This window comes from Lontra canadensis, unplaced genomic scaffold (genome assembly GCF_010015895.1).
Source record: "Lontra canadensis isolate GAN:19392208 unplaced genomic scaffold, GSC_riverotter_1.0 scaffold12, whole genome shotgun sequence".
NCBI lineage: Eukaryota > Metazoa > Chordata > Mammalia > Carnivora > Mustelidae > Lontra > Lontra canadensis.
The window spans coordinates 10679333-10701999 of record NW_022631006.1 but is presented as its reverse complement, the minus strand read 5'-3'; the positions used below and the strand labels follow the sequence as shown (position 1 = coordinate 10701999).

At 46.6% G+C, this 22667-nt stretch overlaps 1 protein-coding gene across 1 annotated transcript in view; it reads right to left on the bottom strand.

The window, feature by feature from the left end:
- Positions 1-22390, bottom strand: part of TNFAIP8L3 (TNF alpha induced protein 8 like 3) — a 34811-nt gene extending 12421 nt beyond the window's left edge. The window contains exon 1 of the mRNA XM_032856491.1: positions 22174-22390. Coding sequence (XP_032712382.1) covers positions 22174-22225 — 52 coding nt within the window. The 5' untranslated portion in view covers positions 22226-22390. The remainder of the gene's footprint in view (positions 1-22173) is intronic.
- Between the last annotated feature and the right edge of the window lie 277 nt (positions 22391-22667).

Genomic DNA, 22667 nt, shown 5'->3' with positions numbered 1-22667 from the left:
TGTATCTGATCTTCCCAAGAGTGCTTCAAGAGGGGTGGTGAGTCTCATTTTACAGATGAGGAATCTGAGCCATGGCAGATTTAAGTAATTCACTCATAGCTATGGGGCTAGTAAGCAGCAGAACTGCAGTTGGGCCCAAGTTCAGATCAGCTCCAGACAAAACCTGCCATCTTGGCCTTCTGGCACCTGCTTTCAGAAAATCATCCTTGGCTTCCGAATGTCTGTGATTTCTCACTTATTTGAGACATTAAATAGGCTTCAATTTAAGTCCCCATCTGGCGAGGAGATTTACATTTCATCATTTAACTACAAAAACCATTCTTATTATGTGATAGAACAATGCCACATACTCATCAAAACCTGAAGATAGATGTCGCTTTTGTTTTTAGAGGGAATTCTATATATTTCAACAGTTACATACTGATTTTGTTTTTCCTACTGATTTACAGCTAGCTCTGAAAAGTGAACGAGTGAGGATTTTACTTAGCAGAGCTAACTGAGGCAGATACGTACGGGTGAAGTCGCTGGGGGTTGAGTCATCTCCAACTCCACAGGTCAATTTTGGAGATTTGAGAGAGATTTTTGTCTTACTGCAGTAGAAGAACCACCACCACCAAACACAACATCTACTTACGTGATTTCTTGAACCAGAGCTTGTTCATCCCCTCCCCCACTCTCCCTTGCATCTAATAAGTTAACGGGGGTCTGTCTGGACGGTAGGTCATATTCAGGCATGATAAGAGAGCCCACTTCTGTAGTGTTTAATGCACACAACCTCATCACACCCTTGCGACAACTCTATGAGCACATGCCAGTCATCACCATCATCACCATCAGCAGCAGCAGCAGCAGCAGCAGCAGCAATGGCATTCTACGTCTTCCATCCCAGGCATCCGCAGCAGAGAGATTAAATAGCTCATGTGAAGCCACCATTCCGGGAGAGGCAGAGCTGGGTTCACACCCGGAAGCCGGCCCCAGAGTCCCGTGCTTCACCCCGCCACACTAAACTGCCGTTCTCGAGTGACAAAGATCAATTAGTTTAAATGTGCTTTGAATTACTGCCCACTTGAAAAATGGAAATGGGTTTATTTTTTCCCCGCAGAAAAATTAATGTTTTAAAAACCATGACACATAGCAAATACGTAGACAGAATGGAAGATAATCTGACAAACTCTAGTCATTTGGCCCCTGCCCAGGTGTGACAAATCTCAGTATTTTGTCCTGGGAGACAGAGCTAGGGAAAATGCCCTCTTTGTTTTCAACTGCCTCTTTCCCTTTGATCTCCCCAGATCTAACTGTGTTTCGGAAGCTGATGTGTCTGTCTCCTCCACGTTTTTATAGTTTTGCCTCCCGAGAAAGCATGTATCACCAGTATGTTGTTTAGAGTGTTTTAAAACTTCAGATAAGGATATCAGACCACACACATTTTTCTGCAACTCTTCGATCACGATCATGCTTTCAAGATTTATCGTATTCAGGCATGGAGTTGCTTATGTGACTATACGATATCCCCATGTTTCCTGATGAGGGACGATTCAGTTCTTTCCCCTTTCTTCGAGCAAAGACGTCCACAGACCTGTCTCTCTGTGCACACACGTCAGTCTCCTGGGCTCTACATCTAGGAGGCGACCGCTGGCTCCTAGGCCCGAGGCTGCCGGTTGCCTCGCAGCAGACAGCACTAATTTTCACTCTCAGCAGCAGCTGAGGGGTGTCTGCAGTTCCATTTCCTCATCAGCACTTCAAACAGCCCACCTTTTAATTTCCTGCCAATCTGATAGGTACAAAGTAGTAGTTTGTTGTAATATATCTTTCTCTGCTAGGGAAATTCAACGTATTTTTGTGTATATTGAGCATTCAGGTCCTTCTTCTGTGAATTGCTTATTTGTAGAATTTACTAACTCTTGCCTTACCCTCCCAGCCACCGCTCCCCCCGCCCCCCGCCCTGGATTGTATGTCTTTTTCTGGCTAATTTGTAGGGGCTTCTTTTTCTTTTCTTTTTTTAAAAAAATAATTTATTTATTTATTTATTTGAGAGACAGAGAAAGCAAGCACAAGCAGGGGGAGGAGCAGAGAGAGAGGGACAAGCAGACTCCTGGCTGAGTAGGGAGGCTGACACGGGACTCGATCCCAGGACGCTGAGATCATGACCTGAGCCAAAGGCAGACGGGACGGTCATCCGACTGAGCCACCCAGGCTCCCCTGCAGGAGCTTTTAGTATGCTATGGACTCTAATCCTCTGCTGGTCACATGAATTGCAACCATCTCCTTCCAGTCTGTAGCATTACCTTTTCACTTTATTTGTGGTGTCTTTAGTCATACAGAAGTTAAGATTTTTAACATAGTCCAATTTATCAATGTTTTCCTCTATTGTTAGTGGGTTTTGTATCTTGTTTTAAGAAATCCTTTCCTGCCACGAGGTGGGAAGTGAATCTCATATATCTTCCAGAAGTTTAAAGGTTTTGCTTCCCACCTGCAGGTCGTTAATCCATTTGGCATTTATTCCTGCATTCTGCATGAGGTACATTTGTCTCCTCACAATTTATTCAATTTATCGAATAGTTCATCCTTGTCCCACTCACCCATTGGGTCACCTTTTTTCTTATCAAATTTCCAAATTACAACAGGCCTGTGTCTTGTACTGTGTTCTACTAAACTATTTTAGTACCAGCACCACACCGTATTCACTATTGGAACTCATAATAAATCTTGATAGGCTGCAGGGAAGGCTCCCCCCCACCATTTTATTCTTCCTAGAAATTGTCTTGACTGGGGTACCTCGGTGGCTCTGTCGGTTAAGCTTCTACCTTTGGCTCAGTTATGATCCCAGGATCCTGGAATCGAGCCCTGCATCTGGCTCCCTGCTCAGAGGGCAGCTTGCTTCTCCCTCCTTCCTGCTTGCACTCTATTTCTTTTATTATCTTTCTCTCAAATAAATAAATAAATAAATAAAATCTTAAAAAAAAAATTGTCCTGACTCTTCTTGCCTTTACTCTTCCACATGAATTTAAGGATCTTTTGACCAAGTGCCATGAACATGGTATATTAACCTAGAGCAAACAGGGATCTTTATGCTATCAAGCCTCCCATCCATTAGCATGATATATCTCTCCATTTGTCAGATCTGTGTCCTTCCATAATGCTTTAAGAGTCATTCCTGTGAAATTCTCGCATATCTTTTGTCAGATTTACTTCTGGGTATCATACGGTTTTGGTTGCTACTGCAAGTATAATTTTTTTCTATTATAGTTTCTAAATGGTTGTTGGTGATATGTAGGAATCCAACTGATTCCTGTATATTTATCTCTAATTGAGAAATTTTCCTGAGTTCTGTAATTAATTCTAATTGATTTTCGGTAGCATCTCTCAGATGTTTTTATATGGACAAGTACATTGCCAGCACAAAATGATTTTCTTCTACCTCCCATTTCTTCTTCTTGCCTTGTTACACTGTTGGGGGCCTCCGGTGTAATGCTGAATCATAAGCGTGCTATTTGGCATCCCTGTCTTGTTCTCAACTACCAGAATTGCCTCTAAAATCCTCCCGACCCCTGACCTTGGCCACATATGATCTCTGCTATGGGTTTTTGATGGATACCACTTATCAAGTGGAAGAATCTTCCATCTGCTCCAGTTTTGCTAGTAAGGCTTTGTTTGAAGGTAGAAATGTGTATCTAATTTTATCAAATGCTTCCTTTGTACCTATTGAGATCCCCATATGGTTTATCCCTTTTAACATGTGAATCTAACCAATTATTAAATGACTTTCTGATTTAAATCATCATTGCCTTCCCACAATAAAACCCCCTTCATCATAATGCATATTACATATGTACATTATATATAGTATAGTGTATAAGTATGTATGTAACATACACACATATAATATACTGAGGAATTCCATAGTAAGTACTGTATTCAGCATTTTGCAACTATGCTCAAAGGTGAGATTGAACTATAACTTTCTCCTAGTACAGTCCCTGTCTGATTTTGATGTTGAGTAAACTAGCCTCATGAAATGGATTGTGTAGCTTCCTTGCTTTTTTAAAGGTTTAGTAAAACTCACCCATAAAGCCACTTGTGACAAGTGTTGTGTTTTGAGACTGGGGATGAGTGGAGAATCAATTTCTTCAATGTTTATTCATGTGTAGAAGAGCAATAATCCCCTAAAATCAACACATACTTACGATTTTTTTTAACATTTATTTTAAGGTCTCTAGATTTTTCTTTTCTTTCCCTAGAGCACCCACAAAATAGGTAGCTGCTGTGAATGATGGGTCACTCTCAGGAATAAAGCAATTAACACTATCCACAGGTATAATTTTCAATACTGTTCTCCTTGTTCTATTTTAAGATAAAATATTTCTCAAAATATTTTCTTTAACAATTTTATTACAAAAAATGATTAATGAGTATTGAGAAAAGTCAGAAAAGATGCATACACTAAAGGAAGAAAGTGAGTCTCCCATAACCCCTCCATGCGTCACAGTCACCATGTGTATATTCTACCAAACACTCTCCCAGGCATACACACTTTCATATCCACAGACACATGATCAAAGAACCCTATATTCTAACCTATAGAAAGTAACAAATAACCAGCAGCAGGTGTGTGATGGGGGAAAGGGTGTCCAAAGGTGTCTACCTGCACATCCAGGAGTCCGTTCTACTGCCCCTTCCTAAGCCATGAGGTGGCAGGAGACAACGAGGAGGAGCACCTCCCACAGAAGTCCTGGTTCCATCCACCTCATCCCATCAGATGCCTGCTTGTTGGACGTTAGAGGACACGTTGAAATCAGACGCCAAAGGGCAGCTCATCCCTTCACATGGATGGCTCTGCCCTAGCCCAAATGGCTGAAGACAGGCAGGTGACAGCCAAGCAGTACCAGAAATTCATGGGCTTCCTCTGGGGCTAGTGCCCTGACCCCAGCTGCCCTGGTCTTCCGTGCCCATTACGGAATCCCACGGATCCCTGCCCAGGCGGCAGAGGGGCAGCGAAGGTTTGTTCTCCAGCACTCGCCTCCTTCCAGGACGGGGGACCCTCGCACCCATGCTCGCACCCATGTCCAGTGTGGTCCTTTTCCAGTGCTGCACTGTGATCAGCACTGAGTTATTCTGGGACTGATGCTCAGAGGACTTGTGTGTCCTCCCAGTGAGGGCAGCATTTGCCACGTACAAGTTGTTCAAGAAATGTCTGTAAACAAGTAACCGATTGAACGATGTAGGTGCTCCTTCTCATTCTTCGAGGCCCAGAGTCTGTCTGCTCAGGATCCACACTGGCGCGGTGTGCGGAGGCATGACGTACCTGCTGAACATTCCGGGCTCTGCACAAGTTCATGCCCTGCCTTTCCCAGAAAGTCACCTGTGCAGCCCAGCTGGGTCCTGCCCATCTGCACCCCTGCACGTGGCAGCGTTCCCCGCGGCACCAGCGGTGCTGCCCACCACACCCTCTGTGTTCAACTCCGGCAGGAGCTCTCTCTCCATGGCAGCAGCCCCCACCCTCCTGCCACCCCCGGAGCCTTCCCATTCACATCCCTTCAGGCTTACTCGATATTTTAACACCAGGAGCAGGGGATCACAGTAGCATGGGCCACATCTGTCTCTCTGGGTGACCCCCTCTCTGCCGGTGGCTCCCACACTGTTCTCCATGGCAGGCGCTGAAAACCCAGGCTCAGGCCAGCAGACTGCTAACAAGGACACCAGTAGGATGCTGCATTCAGAGCCATGGGAGGATGCCAACTTGGTAATATGTGAAATTTGTAAACAGACTGATGTAATAAAAATGTCAGCCTTTGGAATTCTTCAAGTTTGGAGTGTAGATATAAAACCTAAAACCTTAAAAAAAATCAGGCAATAAGATGGAACACATTCCAGTCTATACTGGAAAAGAAAATAAACAAAATAATGGCCTGAGATAGTGGGCAGGTAAGCCTAAAGGAATGAGGCTCTTGGAAGGTACTGTGATTAGATTAACACAGCTTAGTGAGTTTAAAGAAAATAAATAAATAAGAGGGGGGTGGGTTATGGACACTGGGGAGGGTATGTGCTATGGTGAGTGCTGTGAAGTATGTAAGCCTGACAATTCACAGACCTGTACCCCTGGGGCTAATAGTACATTATATGTTTATAAAAAAATTTAAAAAGAAAATAAATAAATAAACAGTAGCTGTACTAGAGAGGTCAGAACACATGAGGGAGAAGAAACCAGAAGGTACTTCTAGATGGGAGATGATTTGGCAGACAATACAGTGCCTTGCTCAATGTTCTACTTACTTTTCTTTTTAAAGTGAAATAATAAATTTTGTACAATGACATTTTTGGATTTCAGTCAATCTGAAAGCGGAAGAACAGGAAAGGGGCACATGTAATATATCATTAATAATACCCCTTACATATATTCAGTAGTAATTGTGGGGTTTTTTTGTTTTTTGTTTTTTTGTCCATGGATTTGAGATCTAAGACGTAAGTCAGACCACATTCGGGATATCCACTGAGGCCGTGGTCATTTCTGGCCCAGGGGAAAGGCCATGTCAGGGAATGGAGTTTGCAGAGGGGAGGTGAGACGGCAGGTCTCTCATTCACCTGCAAAGTCTCCAAGGTTGGACTCCTGGGCTCAGCTGGGACCCCTCTTCAGACAGAACTGCTGTCAGCCAAGAGGGTCCCACTCACATCACTCAGGAACCAAACAAGTTGTGGAGAACTCGTGTTCCTGGAAGTTACACACAAATGTGTCTTTCTTTGAGGCTTCCTTTCTAAATTAAACTTTCTCCATACTTGTCCCATGGCAGGAGATGTCTCTAAATGATTTGTTTTACCATTTCAAATCAAGTCATTTGGTGTGGTCACCCCCAGATGCTGACAATGGCCGCCTGTGAGGTCAGGATACAGAGCTGTGGCCATGGAGTTGTTCCCCTATCCCTGTGTCCAGTCACTGTGCAGACAGCAGGGTGTGGAGGACCGAGGCCGACCCCAGGCTGCCCCACTGCCCCCATTGTGCTTACTGTGTATCATGGGCCCAAGCCTTCACCTTCCTGGTTTCCAGGGGAGCTGGACTAGATGATTCTGCTAATTTTATACTAACTTTTTCAGAATCAGAAATGGAGCTTTTAAGTCCATAGAAGAACAGCACCGAGCATACACAACATATGAGCAGATACCCGTAGGTTGGATTCTCAGGCTCCTTTCTCTCAGATTCTCCTTCATCCACCGAGCTCTCGCTCTGCTCTGCAACTGCCCATTTCAGCAATGCAATGCCTCCTTTTTCTCTCCTTGAAAAACCCAGGGCACTGACGTTGGAGACTCCAGCTTTCCTTTTCTGTGGTTTCCCTCCAGAATGTCCCCTCCATAAATTTCCTGGGGCCCTTGCCTCTTCCATCAGACCACAGCCTGTGGTCACCACAGAACAGGCGGTCAGCAGACTCTCCCCGAGGCCTGTCCCTGTGCTGGCCTCAGCTCCCACAGACCAAGCCACAGACTGCCAGCCCCAGCAGGCCACACTGTGCTGACATAGCTGCCAGTGGGAGCTCTGCCCAAACCCTCAGGGCCAGCTCTTCCTGCCAGGTCTCACTTCCCTGTCATCCCACCTTTCTGCCCAAAGGAAAATGGATCATCCTTGCCCCAGCCCCGCACACTTTACTCTATGCAGCTTCTACCTGAATGCAAACATGTTGTGCTGCTCTCCCTTACACCCCTCCCCTGAACAGTCCTTCTAGCCAGAACCCCCCACCCCCAACACAGGGCCTATTTAAGGACCTCCTGCCTGATTTCACTGGTTTATCCACTGCAAACTGCAGAAGTGGAGACCTGCCTGCTGTGTCCACAGTTCTGTCTCTGACACATAGTAGGAGCTCAAATAAATTTAAACCTCAAAAAACCAGTAGTGACAAGTCAGGAAGCAATGTTGTGGGGGGAAGACAAGGACAGGCTCTATCATGGCATGCCACCTTGCAGGGCCAAGAATCTATGTTCTGTTCCCCTCTCCAGCTTCATTCTCTCTAGACTCTGAGTTCCTGACTGCCGGCCACACCCAGGTCTCCCAGTACCAGGCTTGATCACTCCCAGGTCCTCTCTGCGCCTCTGCACGTCCTGCTCCCTGGTGTTTGGACATGGATGCCTCCCTCGTCCCCTTCGTCCTGCTTCCTATCTGACCAGCCAGGCTCCACAGAAGGACTTCTGACCTCTGAGCATGCATCCTTGCCACCACATTTCCCTCTAGTCTACTCGTCCCAGTGCAGAGCCACCGCACACCAGCTGGATTAGTGACGTCATGTGCCGCCTGTCTGTGAGTGGCTGGGCGGCAGGCATCATGATGTAGTCATCCGATGGCTCCAGCCAGGGACTGAAACGCAGAGAACATTCATTGCGTGAGCAAGTGGTTATCAGTCTTGACATTTTATTGAAATGTCTTCACACTTAGGTCAGGAGAAATAACGATAATAAGAACCAGTGTGGCCCCAGGACACTGAAGCCTGTCTCCTCCAACCAGGGGCCTGAGGTGACCCCCCACTGAGCTTCTTTCCCACCTGGGCATGCTTGCCAGGACATCACTCTTCCAGTTCACCAGTCACGCTTCCTTTTTATTATTTTAGAAATCTATTTTCAAAGTGATATGTGTACATTATTTTAAAAGTCTGGTCACTCTAGAGCTTATCCAAAATGCAGCATCTTCTGGCCCACTTTGGATGCTGGCTCTTCATGGCAAAACACTTCAAACTCTTTTAGCTATTTCAACTAAAAATTACCTCTTTATGTTTACATAAAGACATAAATTACATGCTTATACTGTTAGTCCTCCACTTCGCTTTTAACTTCCTATTATGGAAGCTGAGAAATTAGCTCTCCCCCATTCATTTCTCCTTCCACTTTCCCATTTAGTTCTGGTTTATAATATTTGGTTAAATCAGACTTCAGTGATTTACATTACTGTGACTTGGATACCGTTCATAGCTGACTCATGTATGCTCTATCGCTTCCGTGACTGCATTTCCTTTTTTATTCATCTTATTTTCTCAGGAGTTAAACACTGCCTTGTTTTTCTTCCGGTTGGTTTTCTATCTGCCTAGCACTAATTTACTCCCAAAGTTCCTAGCACAATACAACGTTCTCAATGGGCTCAGACACATCAACTCATCTTTTACTTTAATTTTCTTTCTTGGAGACTTGCTGGGGTGCTCTCGGTGCGCTGGTCCAAATCTGGGCACCTCTCCCTCTTAAGCCCCCATTAGGCCCCCACCCTGGTGCTCCTTCCATCCTTCTTCCCTTCTCTCCTGTGTCTATCTCATGGCTTCCTCTTTCTTAACTTATACCCCGTTTCAGTGGAACACATTGTGCAGCACAGGCATCAGCAAACTACCTGAAAGAGCCCGACAGCAAAGGGCCAAAAGGCAAAATATATTTGGGTACTTATAGAGCCATTTAAATGTAGCCATTAAAGAAAAAGTAAAAGTGCTCATGGGACATCCAAAAACAGGTGGCAGGCCAGACATGGCCTGGGGGCCTCAGCTGGCTGACTCCTGATCTAGCAGCTCCCTAAGGAAGGGAAAGTGGTAGGGTAATGTTCTGGATACCTAATGTGTCTTACGATGACTTTATTCCATCCACACACTTGACTGATGGTTTGATGGGGTTCAGAACTCTACCTGGGAAATCCTTTGCTTTGAGAATTCAAAGGCATTGTACCACTGTTGTTTAGCTCTTGGTGCTGCTAGTTGGAAAACTAGTCCATTGGTAAAAGGGCCTGGTTATTCTCTCTGGAAGCTTTAAGATCTTTGTTTCATGACCACTCATGGCCGCATGTCTCAGAATTTCCTCTGCCTTCATTCCTCTAATGCTTAGGAGGGCTTGTGAGGTGAGTGGGGGGTCCAGGGAGAGGAAATGGAGAGATGCACCTGGGTGGGAAAGGCTGCAGGGAAGGGGAGCATTAAGGATGAGACAGTGATCTGGGGCCAGGGAGACAGGACAGAAGGGGACAGGTCAGGAGTCAGACTTGCTTCTGGCAAGAGGTAAGAGGTCAGGAGGCTGTTGCTGGGGAGCCAGCTTTTCTCAATGTTGGACTCTTTAAGAGGTACTATCCTCCAGGTGAAGAGGTCCAAGAAGGCTAGGCAACCATGAAAGGCAGGACCGCTGCAGGCCTAGTGACTCAAGAGAGTGGCCCTTCTTGCAACCCCTGCCCCTCTGGCCTCCCTGCCATGTGACCCGACTTCCTGATGTCCTGACCAGCTGCTCTTCGTTCTTGCCTGCCTCCAGGCTGCCTTAAGATAATCTTGGCCCCTTAATTATCAACTATCTTCAGACTTAGACTCCAGTTTCTCTCATTGAGTTATGACAATTTGGCAGAATTATTTTTATGTGATTTTATTTTCTTAACCAAAAATGAAACAAACAAAACCCAAGGATGTTTGGAACCAGACATCTTCATCCCACCCATGCCTCAGTTCATCATTGAACTCCCTCCTGGGGTGAAGGAAAGCCTGGGGTGGGGGTATTTGGTGACAGCTTTCTGGAGATAATTCCTGGGTGCTTACTACAAATGCTGGTCTTAGGATGTATCATCCATTATTGGCATAAATACCTACTTTCTCTAAGAACTCACTCCTATCTTGATTATTCTGCCTTTCCTATTCCCTGATCTCTCTTTTAAAAATCACAGTGGTCATATTCACTCACATGCAATTGATAAGAAGGAGATATGGCTGCTTAATAAAGAACTGACATTGCTTTCCATGGGAAAATTAAGTGACTTTTTTTTTTTTTTAAATGGGAGGATGAAGTTTTCTTGGAGGGTGAACATAGTCAATATATATTTTTATATCTGAAAAGAGGTAAAAATAAATCATTTTGTATATTACAAACCAAGAAAGTAAAGATAGACAAAATCCTAGGTTAAAAATTCTGATAAAGGTGAATCGAAATGGTTAGCAGTTCTGTTTCCTATAAGCTTCTTGACTGGGCTAACCCTATTTGATTGGCTAGAGTAGAATAAGGTGGACATAGGGAGGCAGTAAAAGAACACTGGGGCCACAATGTCTCTTATTTTCAGCTCCAAGAAACCCTCTGCATAAGAAATCCTCAGTTAAATTTCTAATTCCATTAGAAACACACACACACACACACACACACACACACACACACACAAATAGATACACATGATATTTAATATCATACAGCTCCTCAATAATAATTTTGTTTCAGAATGGCAGACCAATGGTAGCAGTAGACTAGTACCTCCTAAAAGCTAATAATCCTTCTATAATAGGATTTTAAATGCTCACCCCTCTTTTTTTCTAATTGTAAAAGTAATAAAGACACAAAATCAATGTGTAAATGAAGAAGTGGAAAGTCATAGTCATTTGTATTTGGGATAGAGGTCAGGGATAGAGAAATGTCATGCCAGCTGCATACACTGACAGTCAGTTAGCATCAGTGAGGCCACGTTCAGGGGCCAAGATGGCTGAGTCAGCAAGCTCATTCCAGCACTGCATTTGGCTTGAGAGGCTCTGGTACCCTGTGCCGGACTCTGAACCCCAAATCTATGAGCTCATTACCTACTCATTACCTATTCTCCACGAAGGCTAGGCCAGGTGGCCCCAGATTGGGGAGGCACCAGGGAGAGTGGAGGGCCACAGCCCGGGCAGTGGGTGAGCACGAAGAGGGCTGAGAAGCCTGGAGCATGCCCCCACCAGAAGAAGCCCTGAGAGGGACTCAGGGAGGACTTGTCTGAGGGGAAAGAAGATCACAGGGAAGTGAGGGAAGAACTACTTTCGAGGAAGAAGATGGAGGGAACTGGGACAAAACTAAAAGAAAGCCCACAGGATGAGCAGTGGCCTAGGCCACCAGATCTTACTCGATTGTTGCTTTTAAATTAACATGTCCTGCTAAAAGTTATACATACTCATTGTGAAATATCTGGAAGAAAAGTACAAAGAAGGAAATTATAATTACCCATAAACTCATCATACAGAATGGTTAATTCTGTTCCAGAATTAAAAAGTTAAAAAAAAGTTTATGTGAATGAGTGTAAAGGAGACTCTTCCCCTTTTCTCTATAAAAACGAGAGTATATATATGTATGTATAGGGGCGTGTGTATAAGTAAATATATGTACATATAATATGTGTGTATATGCATGTATGGAGCACAAGTGAGATCACAGATTATCAAGCTTTCATTATGCATGATACTGCAAACTCTTCCCTATATTATTATATGTTCTTCAAATTAATTTTTCTTTTTTTTTAAAGATTTTATTTATTTATTTAAAAGACAGAGATCACAAGTAGGCAGAGGCAGGCAGAGAGAGAGGAAGGGAAGCAGGCTCCCTGCTGAGCAGAGATCCCGATGCAGGGCTCCATCCCAGGACCCTGGGATCATGACCTGAGAGGCTTTAACCCACTGAGCCACCTAGGCACCCCCAAAATTGTTCTTAACAGCTGAATAATAGTCTGCATTGTGGAAATGTCGTTATGTATTTAATCGTTCAGTAGCTATTTGACCGAATGTTGTTTTTTAGGTTGGATACGTAGGTTTGCTGCTGCCTTCATTTTGGTGGGGGTGGAGGTGCAGTTTTTAATAGTGAAAATTCAGCACCTGTTTTGTGATTTTGGGTAATCTCTGATTCTGTATCTTCATCTGTACACTGAGAATAATAATGCCTGCTTTATCCATGTCCTGGTTTTGCCGTGGATCAAGTGTACAGGGTATTTCATTGTTCTTCCGCCTTTACCGTTGTTTCACTCCGAATAACTTAGTGGTTAAGGAGGCCACAGAAAACCTGGGGAAAGCTGAGGGAGAGGTAATGGTCTGGGTGTGGAGGTGCTGAGATGAGGGGCCTCCTGGCCAGTGAGGAGGAGAGGCCCAGATGCCCTGAAAGGCAGGATTTTTTTGGAGAGAGGACTGGGCGAGACTGCAGCTTTGGGAATTTTTGGCCTTGCGCCTTTAGAATGAATAGTCTCTCCCAAATGAAAGTATATTGTCAGAAAAGACCAGGCTGAGGGCTCAGCCTGAAGAGACATGTGTAGGAAAAAAGTATTAATGATGGACACATGAGGAGCAATGGAAGAAGGGTCTGGGAAAACCAGGATTACATATGGTCGGAGAATTCGAAAGGAAAAAAAAAAAAAGCCAAGATATTATTGTTGAATTCCCACTGGATCCTACTCTGGGCTCTCTCAAAGTTGACTCTGTTTTAACTGAACTCTGCCTGCCTTGTTTCACGGAGACTGAATCATTCAATATGAATACCCTTAAATCCTAGGGTAGAGAGGTTAACACAGATGAACAAATTTCCCTGTTTCCTTACAAAAACAGCCAATCTAAACACAGATAAAAATCATAACTGGAGAACTAGAAGTCAATAAATCTTTCCTGAAGCCAGTAAATATTAAACTCAAAAGTAGATTAGCCTTTGCAATTGTCACTGGGCATCTATAAAACCCAGTAAACAGCTTTTGGCTATTAAACACCACGAAAATCTTCTGAGGGCTCTGTGTAGGGCCCTTCTGACGAAGGGGAGGAGGGGCCATGCAGAAGGGTAAGGCCTAGTGTGGGTCTGTGGTGGCCTGAGTTCTGGGCAGACGTGCCTGGTGGGGAAGGGGTGGCAAGAACACAGGACAGGGTGTTGGGAGGACACAGAGCAGGGGTCTCTTTGATATCACAACATCCAGAATAACTCTGATCCTTTTCTAAAAATTATGTATGATTTTGGGAAGGACAGAGGAGCCAGAGGATCTGGTCTCCAGCTCTGGTTCTGACACTGCTTGGCAGCATAACCAGAGGCTTTACTGTCCCCAAGAAAACATTGCGTTGGGGGGGCTTTTGTTCTCTTAAAAAGACTGCTCCCTCCCCTAAGAAAGTTCCCTTGCATCTTTTCAGGATTGTTTTTTGGCTTCGGAAAAGCACATCTATTCTTAGGGCTCAGTCTAATTTCCTTCTTTGTACCGATTTTTACACATATTCTACCATGAGCTTGCATTCCTTTGGTCAGAAACTAATGTTACTAAAAAGCAGCAAGTAAGAGACTACAGGGACACCCAAACCCCAATAATCAAGCTCTGAATCTCAACTTCTCTTCACTGTGAGGCAGGCTCATCCTTGGGTTTCTGCTCATCCTCGAATCCAATGGGTTACCATGCCCTTGGAATTCTTTATCTGAGATGATTTAATGTTGGAGTGGAAAAAAAATGCCTGAGGACCCAGCAAGCTTAAGTACACTTTGATAAAAAGAATGTTTGTCTGTCTTCAGCACCTCTCCTGACTGCTTTTCAGTCCTTCTCTTGTCCTAGTGTTTGCTACATTCACCACCCACCACGTCCCCTGGTCTGGAGATGTGCATGGCTTCAGGGTCCTTCTACAACCTTCTCTCCCCGGTAGGAGCTTGGTGCCCCTCTCTCCATCTCCCTCCCAAACCACACTTCACCAGCTCTAGAACAGGAATCTGGGCCAGCCAGTCCTTGCCAATGTGCAACTGGGCTAGTGCAGGTGATGTCTGGTGCTTAACACAGGGCCTTCTGGAGATGGCACGTCCTACCAGAAGGAGCCTCATGAAGGAACCTAACGGTCAGGATTCTAGGCCCCGTGGGAGCTGGAGGGGGATACAAACGAGCCTGGTGGCATCCAACAACTTAACTACCTAATCTACCTTGTACAAGAGCACTATTTTTGGAGTTCCCCTGACTTCATATCCACTGACAAGATGCACATTCCTGAGCAAGTTATTTAACCTCTCTGTGCCTCAGTTTCCGAGTTTATAAAATGAGGCTATTTCTAGTACATATCCTAGAAGGCTGGTATAAGGGTTCAATATCACATAAATAATCAGTCCAGATTTGAATACATTATATGTGTTTAGTTAATGTGAAATAAATGAATAAAATTCAAAACATCACTATTATTTTACATTTAGGACTAGCCCTCTGGGACTGGACTCTGGCTGGCAAAGAGCATCCTCACAGCTTCTCATCTTGTTAGATATTTGCAACAACTTCTTAAACCCCATGCCCTCTCCTCTATAACCCCAACCCCAGTATTCCCTCGCTGTGTCAGTGTTATCCTAAGGAAACCAAGGAAGCACACTGGTAGACAGTCGCTGTTGAGGTCTGCCCTGCAGAAGGCCCCATCATCTCCCTCCCACATTCTACACTGAAATCTTTGTTGACTTTCCCAGCACAACCCACAGACCCCAAATCAGACCTGCTGGACATGCGTGCTCACCAGAACAGCCCGTGACAGAACTTCTTCCCTTGCGTGAAACAAGAGGCCTCCACTATAAAAATATCAATTAGGAATCTCCATAAAACTACGTATCACCAAAATGTTTCCTTGCATGGTTAGAACAGTTTCACAGAAAGCATATTTTACTTTTGAGAAGAGAACCTACAAGACAGTGGCTGCTCCTGGGGTTTTTCAACAGTTTAAACCAGTATTTGGACACCACCAAAGTGTCTTTTTTTCTTCTTTTTTTCTGGAGAACCGAGTTACAAAATACTGGTTTCTATTAGGGTGTGTCTAGCACTTTCTGTGCCGCCAAGCTTTCCATTTTTATAGTCTGCACACTAGGAGATTTTCCATGAACAGGCTCAAATTTATTCCCAGGCAATGATGTTTAGGCAAGCCAATATGAACGTGAAGACTGTTTGAAAGCAGCATCAGAATTTGGACCACGCAACTGCCTAAAAACAAACAAACAAATAAACAAACAAACAAACCCATCTCTGATGTATAAAAAAGTAATAGATTTTTTTGGCATACCTTAATATATGTGGGGAAAAGGGTACTCACTCTCATATGTTTCCTTAGATCAGGTTGTTAGAGAAAACTTGTTTTTTAAATTTTTCTCTATCCTTTATTTCTATACTTGCACAGAATACAGCCCAAACACCCACCTACATAGGCATTTTACATGAAGAGCTACAAGCTAAGTGACTGCAAAAAACAAAACCAAATTATGTATATAGTGTCTTTATAGAGATCTGCATGTGAATTCAAGTAGGAGCCAATGGTAACTCTGGAGGAAAAGGAACCAGTTAGTGGAGAGTGCTAATGGAAAGTGTGAATATAATTTGGTTTTGCTGACAAATAAAAAAACAGGTGCCATATTTTTAAAGAAAAAAATAGCATAGGAAATAGGGCTTTATATTTATACACTCACACATATTCTTGTTCCAGCTCTAGAAACTTACACATTGGCTACAAGTACCACTATGACACCCAATTTTACTTTTTTTTTTTTTTAAAGATTTTATTTATTTATTTGACAGAGAGAGAGAGAGATCACAAGTAGGCAGAGAGGCAGGCAGAGAAAGAAGTGGAAGCAGGCTCCCCGCTGAGCAGAGAGCCTGATGCAGTGCTCCATCCCAGGACCCTGAGATCATGACCTGAGCCGAAGGCAGAGACTTAACCCACTGAGCCACCCAGGCGCCCCATAAAGAGAGAATCTTAAGCAGGCTCCACGTGGGGTTCCATCTCACCCTTAGATCATGACCTGATCTGAAATCAAGAGTCAGATGCTTATCTGACTGAGCCACCCAGGTGCCTGAGCAATAAAGGATTTTTAAATAAAGGTATGTAAATTGTTTTTTAAAGATATCATGCAATTGCACACTTAAGAGACTATGCTACAGTGTAAATGTGACTTTCATATGCATTGGGGAAGCTAAAAATTCCCTGGCCTACCTTTACTGCAATATTTGCTTTATTGCAGTGGTCTGGAACTGAACCTGCAGTATCCCTGTGCTGTGCCTGTCTTCACTTATCTATGCAGGCACACAGCCAGCCAGCCAGCCAGCCAGCCAGAAACCTACCACTGTGTTCAGGATCCAAGGTGTTAGTGGGAGGTGATACAGGTGAAAATGACCCCATCCTTGCCCTTAGGGATCTAACAATCCAGGACAAGAGACGAGAATGTACCAGAATAACCCCAAAGCACACAATGGGAAGTGGCTGTTACTAAGACAACAGAAATTTGGCTAGGTACAATCCCAGGGCAAGGGGTCAGGAGTCTTCATGCACTGGTGCAGGCTGTGGCCATTTCTGTATGTGTCCTGTCTCCCCATCTGATCTTAAGCCCTGGAAGCCAGAATGGATAGTGTCCTTACCTCTCTGCCTTCCCCATACTTCCCAACACGGGGTCCCAGACAGCATTAGAAATCTTAAAAAACACCGAAGGCAAGCTTTGGCAGTTCCACTGCATAGGAAAGGTTTCTGGCTGTCTGGTCTCTCAGTGCAGAGTTCCCAGGAGGCTCCTCAAGATGCACATTCATTTATTATGCCCATAAAATCTCAGGAACCTGAAAGCACAAGACAAGGTCCTGACCCATAAAGCAGTTACAGACAGTGTGTGGACAAGGCAGAGGCCCCTGGAAATGTCCACAAACAGGAAAAAGACACAAGACAGTGACTAACAGGCACGTGGTACCTCATCCTCAGATGGTCTCCGTCCCAGGCTGGCCAGCCCATCCACTGTCAATCTGTCAGTTAACAAGGGTTACCCAACAGTCTCCACCAGGAACCTAACAATGAGAATCAACAGACTGCCAAACCTCATAATCCCCTGAAGCTAGTGCTCTAGCATGGTCTACTGTTCACAGCGGACAAGTGCCTGTAAGCAAAACACCACCGCTAAGTGCCTGATGGAAAGAAGGGGTCGGCTGGGAAGCGTGGGTCGGGGAGTCCATCTTCTGTATTTCCTGGCCCTCACCCCGACTCAACATGCCAGTCTTCTTCCACTCTCCCTCTCCTTTCACTGCTTTTATACAGTCTGTGAGCACTTCTGTTGTCTGCTTCTCAGAAATGGCACTTGCATCTTCCCTCTTCTGCTTCTCCTGAGAGCTGCCACTTGCCCTGATACTGCGGCCACCCCAGTCACCGGTGCTCCAAGCCTAGGCAGTCCCGCACTCCGTGTCTGTCGGATGCGGTTCCTGCAAACCCAGCTCTCAGTCAGTCTGGTATCTGCATAACGGTCAGCTCATCAGGGCCCTCTCTGGCCCCATCAGGACTAGTCACTAAGAATCTTTTTCTATGTGGCCCTCCCTATCACTCCAATACCTTTATTTCCCAGTATTCCCTAGAATATGCCCTCCACTCCAGTCACCTCCCTGCTTATGCGGGTCTTTGCTCAAGTGGTGTCTGACTTCTGGAACACCTTTCCTCTTCTTAATCACCTACGGAATCCTACCTACTTGAACCCTACCTGCCTAATCCACCTTGCTACTATGTTCACAAGGACCACACTGAGGACCTAGGAGATGTGAAGGATAGAAAAGGCAGGGTTAGAGGCCTGCTGTCTTCCCATTTCCTTTACTGTGTGGAAGCTTCCCTACCATATCTTGACTCCATTGCTTGGAAATGCTTTTCTGTTGCACCTGTCTGGATTGTGAAGAAACCCCACCAGCTTGACGGCCCCAGACCACCTAGCTGTGAGTGGAAGGAGCCTGTTTGCCCTCAGCTGGGTAGACTGTCTTTGTTTTACAGGCCTAAAAGAGAAAAAGCTGACACTGCTAATGTTTACTTGCTTGTTGCTTCTTAGGAAAGATTCTTAATCACTGTCGAGTTAATATACCAAGTGCTAAAATTTCTGAGAGATGGATGGTGGGTTTGCCAAATGACAGACTGCCAAGTTGGGTCTCTGGAATGAATCCAGTGTTCCATAAACCCTGCCTCTTTCCTAATCATAGAAAGAACCCCAAATGACAGAAAGGCAGAGTAGAGTTTCAGGCAGCAGAATGACACAGAAGCCTCATCCTGTGCTTCCTGAAAAACAGTGCAGCTGGAGACAAATCTCATCTCCCCGCTTCACCCACTATGCACAGTGCTGTCCTGCTCGATGAGGGTACCACAGGCACCGGGGAGATCTTTGGAAACATCTCTTGAAAGGGGTCAAGAGTAGGTTGTCCTCGGAGACTTTCTTACTCTTCTGCCAATTTGTAACTGGGAAGGTGACTGAGATGGGTAAAAATGGAAGGGGAATGATGAGGACTTCCTGGGCCTCCTGCTACCTTGAAGGAAAACGGTTCACTGGTTGGAAGGGTTACCTCCTCTTGTTTCATTTGAAATGGCATGAAAGTGGATATCTCCAAGTTTGCCGGTGGGTTGGATAAGGGCTTTTCTGCTTTGTGTTACTTTACCTAGAGTTAGAGGAAAGGGGGATGGTGAAGGTAATAGTTCTGAATGTCTCCATCTTCATGCCTTGAGCTGGAAGAGGAGGAGGATAAGAAGAGGTAAATTAAAGATAACCTCCCCCAAACCAGCTAGCAAGCAAACACACACACACACACACACACACACACACACCCCAGAGAGAATGAGAGAGTGAAATTCAAAACAAACGTTCTCAGGCAATTACATTAATATGATAATAATGACAATAATACGTGTTACACATGTCTACTGATTTACAATTTATAAAGCACTGGTGTACATTATTTAGCAGTATTCTTACAATAAATAATCCAGTCAGGTGATAATCAACATAGCAGCTACCATGTACTGAAAGATTACTGGGAACACTTCATGTGGTATTTTATTTAATCCTCACAACCTCTTTGTGGTACTACTGTTATCTCCATTCGACAGATGGAGAAACAGGTTTGGAGAGGTTAACATACTTGCCCAACAGGTAGAGAATGAAACCTAGGTCCTTCTGATTCCAAGACTACAGGCTCTTGACCTTAATAGGGTACATCTCATGGCAGGGATTTTTTTTTTTTTTTACAAGTTCTAGAAGGGAAGGCCACTCAGGAAGAAGCAGTCCTCACATCTTAACTCCTCAAGAGGTAGGTTCACACAGACACACACACAATGAATACTCCAAGAAGTCCCACTTCTCTGTTGTCCCCAGCTACAAACACACCCAGCTTGCATAGATACAGGTCCACAGATGTACCTGTATGGAGACAAAGGTCCTTATGGAGACAAAGGTCAACCCCTAAGGATAACATAGCTTCATTTAACCTGTATCTGAAGTTGCAGCAAGGGTTTCCATTTGACAGGATGCAACTACAGCAAAGCAATGAATTAGCATCTAGTTCTGAAGCTTTGTCACGAAAAATAGTTTAAGACTATGAATAATGAGATGGAATGCCACTTAGCAGAATGGCTTGTGATATTCAATTAAATGTTCAGCTTGAGAGATTCGTGCACACACAGAGAAGAAATGACTGTAGGAAACAGCAAGGCACAAACACATGGTGACAGCTCATAGAGTTGGCTGTCCTATTCTTCATGGGACCCATCTGACCTCAGTGGTAAGGTCTGCTGTTAGCGCAGGGGCCTGACACAAACAGACACACACACATCTGGGATACCCGGGGCTGGGAAGACTTGGTGGAGAAGAAACAGGACTCTTGAGAACTCCTTCCCTCCCCTTTTACCAAAGCACCAACTCCTCCTCTGGAGTGTCTCCTCCCCCTTCTTCTCCTCCCTCTTCTTTCTCTAAGCTTCCTTCTCCTCTCCTTGAAACATCAACCTGTGTAAGAGACCTGAGGGTGGGGTGGGGACAGCATGTTAGTTCCTGGGATTTTGAAACAGTAAAGTGTCAAGGTCAGCATCCCCCAACCCTGCCCCAGCTTTCCAGATAGACTTAGATACATACATAAACACCTACTGGAACCTTAAACAGATGTGAGGAGATCCACAAGTCCCGCATGATACAAAATCTTGGTGCTTCCTAGCCACAGAAACATACAAGTAGGCAAAGGGCTCAGGTCAATTTGTTATATCCACACCTACCTGCACAAAGGAGGTGACCCTTACACATACACTCAAACACACACACACGGAGGAATCCTCAACGCAGGCATCTTGGTAATGCCACCGTGCCTCTTGACCAGCCTTATCTCTTCCACCCACCCAAAGGTGTTGACCACAGCCAACCTGTGAGAGGCGGAGGGGTACCATGTAGTGGACAGGGAATCACTCTGCCCTTGGCTACTCCCTGCTGTGAGATGTGGGCAAGCTACGCAGCTTCTCTGGGCTTCTGTAAAATGGAACTAATAACCACCTGGCTAGATGCTGTGAAGATGTAGAGGAATCATCTATGCAGGGCTTTTGGCACAGCGCCTGGCGCTGTCCTGCCTGGTTCCTGAGCTTGCCTTTCCTACACCCACGCCTGGACGCCTGGGCTGAGAGTGCCTCCTGGCACTTGGTCCCCACTCTCAGGATGCTGGTCTGACATAGGAAGAGTGGGGACTAGTCTAGGACCTCGGGTCTTAGAGTTGACAGGAGGGTCAACTCTAAGGTCACAAGTCCGCCGGCCGGCCGCGGCTAGCCTTCAGGGCCCCTGAGGGTGCCGAGAGCCGGGGACAGGTGGGCTGGGCGATCAGTTCTACCGTGCGTGGACCCGTGGGCGGCAGGTGGAGCCGACCGGTGAAGGCGGGCAGAACCCAGCGGTAAGTCGACCCAAGGCTGTGGGTGGCTTCCTCCTGTTGCTCAGTATCAGGGAGAGGCGGGGGAGGACATTCATTTTTTCCAAAGTAAGCATCCACCCATTGCTTCGATAACTATCAATTGTGAAAAGCCGGCGGCGACTCTTAAAGGCGAAGCCCGACTCCTGCGTCTGCGCCCCCGCAGCACCCCCCTCCTCCACCCCCCCACCGTGGCTGTGTTCCCGGACTCCTCCGCTGGGACCTCCTCTGCCTCTGTGGGGCAGCGATGGGCGAACCCCTCTGCTCCGCTGGTGTAGCAGCCTCGGGAACCGCAGCCACTAGCTGTGGTTTGACCCCTGCCCGTCCACCCGCGGGTCCTTTCCTTGCCGGAGTCCCCTGTCACGCCTTCGGACCGGGTCACCTGTCCCGCAGCGTCCCTGGCGCCAGGGTTCGCGGACAGGGTCGGCGCACAGAAAGTTATTTCAAAGGGCAGATGTGTTGCAACCCTCGCTGCAGCAAACTACAGGACGCGGATTTCCCGAACTCTTCCCCACCCCCACCCAGCCCGGGCGACCCGAGCCCGCCGCAGGACGCAGCTACGCGGAGAGCCACCCGCAGATGGACCTCTTCTCCCTCCCGCGCGCCCAAGTGCAGTGGAAAACCTCACGGCAAACTCACGGCGCGGAGCAATCCCCGGTCCTGGCCTGGAAGGGATCGGCCTCCCGCCCGGCAGCTCCGAGATATACTCGCGATTTCCTGCCCCAACCTCCCCTCCTCCCGGCCCAGGCCCTCCCGGCTGGGCTGCCGCGGCCCCTCGGTACCTGCGGCGGTCACGGGCTCGCCCTCACTCTGCTCGCCGGAATCCGAATCCATGCTGCGGGCTGCTGGCCGGACGTCCACAGCCGCTCGCCCGTCTGCGGGGCTGCTCGGGGCCGGCGTCCAGGCTCCGGCGACCGCGGCACACTCGGGACGCGCAGCCGGACGGCGGCAGCGCTGGCGGCGCGGGCTGGGCAATGCGCGGCGGCGGCCGGGGGGCGGCTCCGCAGAGGCGAGCGCCGCCCGCGCCCGGCTCCCAGCGCCCGGCCGGCCGTTGCCTGCGCGCCAGGCGAGCGCGGGGCGGAGGGTGGGGGCGCGCAGGGAGAGAGCGGGGAGGGGGAGGGGAGGCGCGAGCTGGGAGGAGCGGGAGCGGCCGGCCCCGTGGACTCCAGACAGGGCTTAAATACCCCGGGGGCGGTGCCGCTCCTCCTACCCGCGCCCCGCGCCCGCAGCCCTGGACTTGAGCGCGCGGTGAGGTCGTGCCGGTTGGCGAGACCGA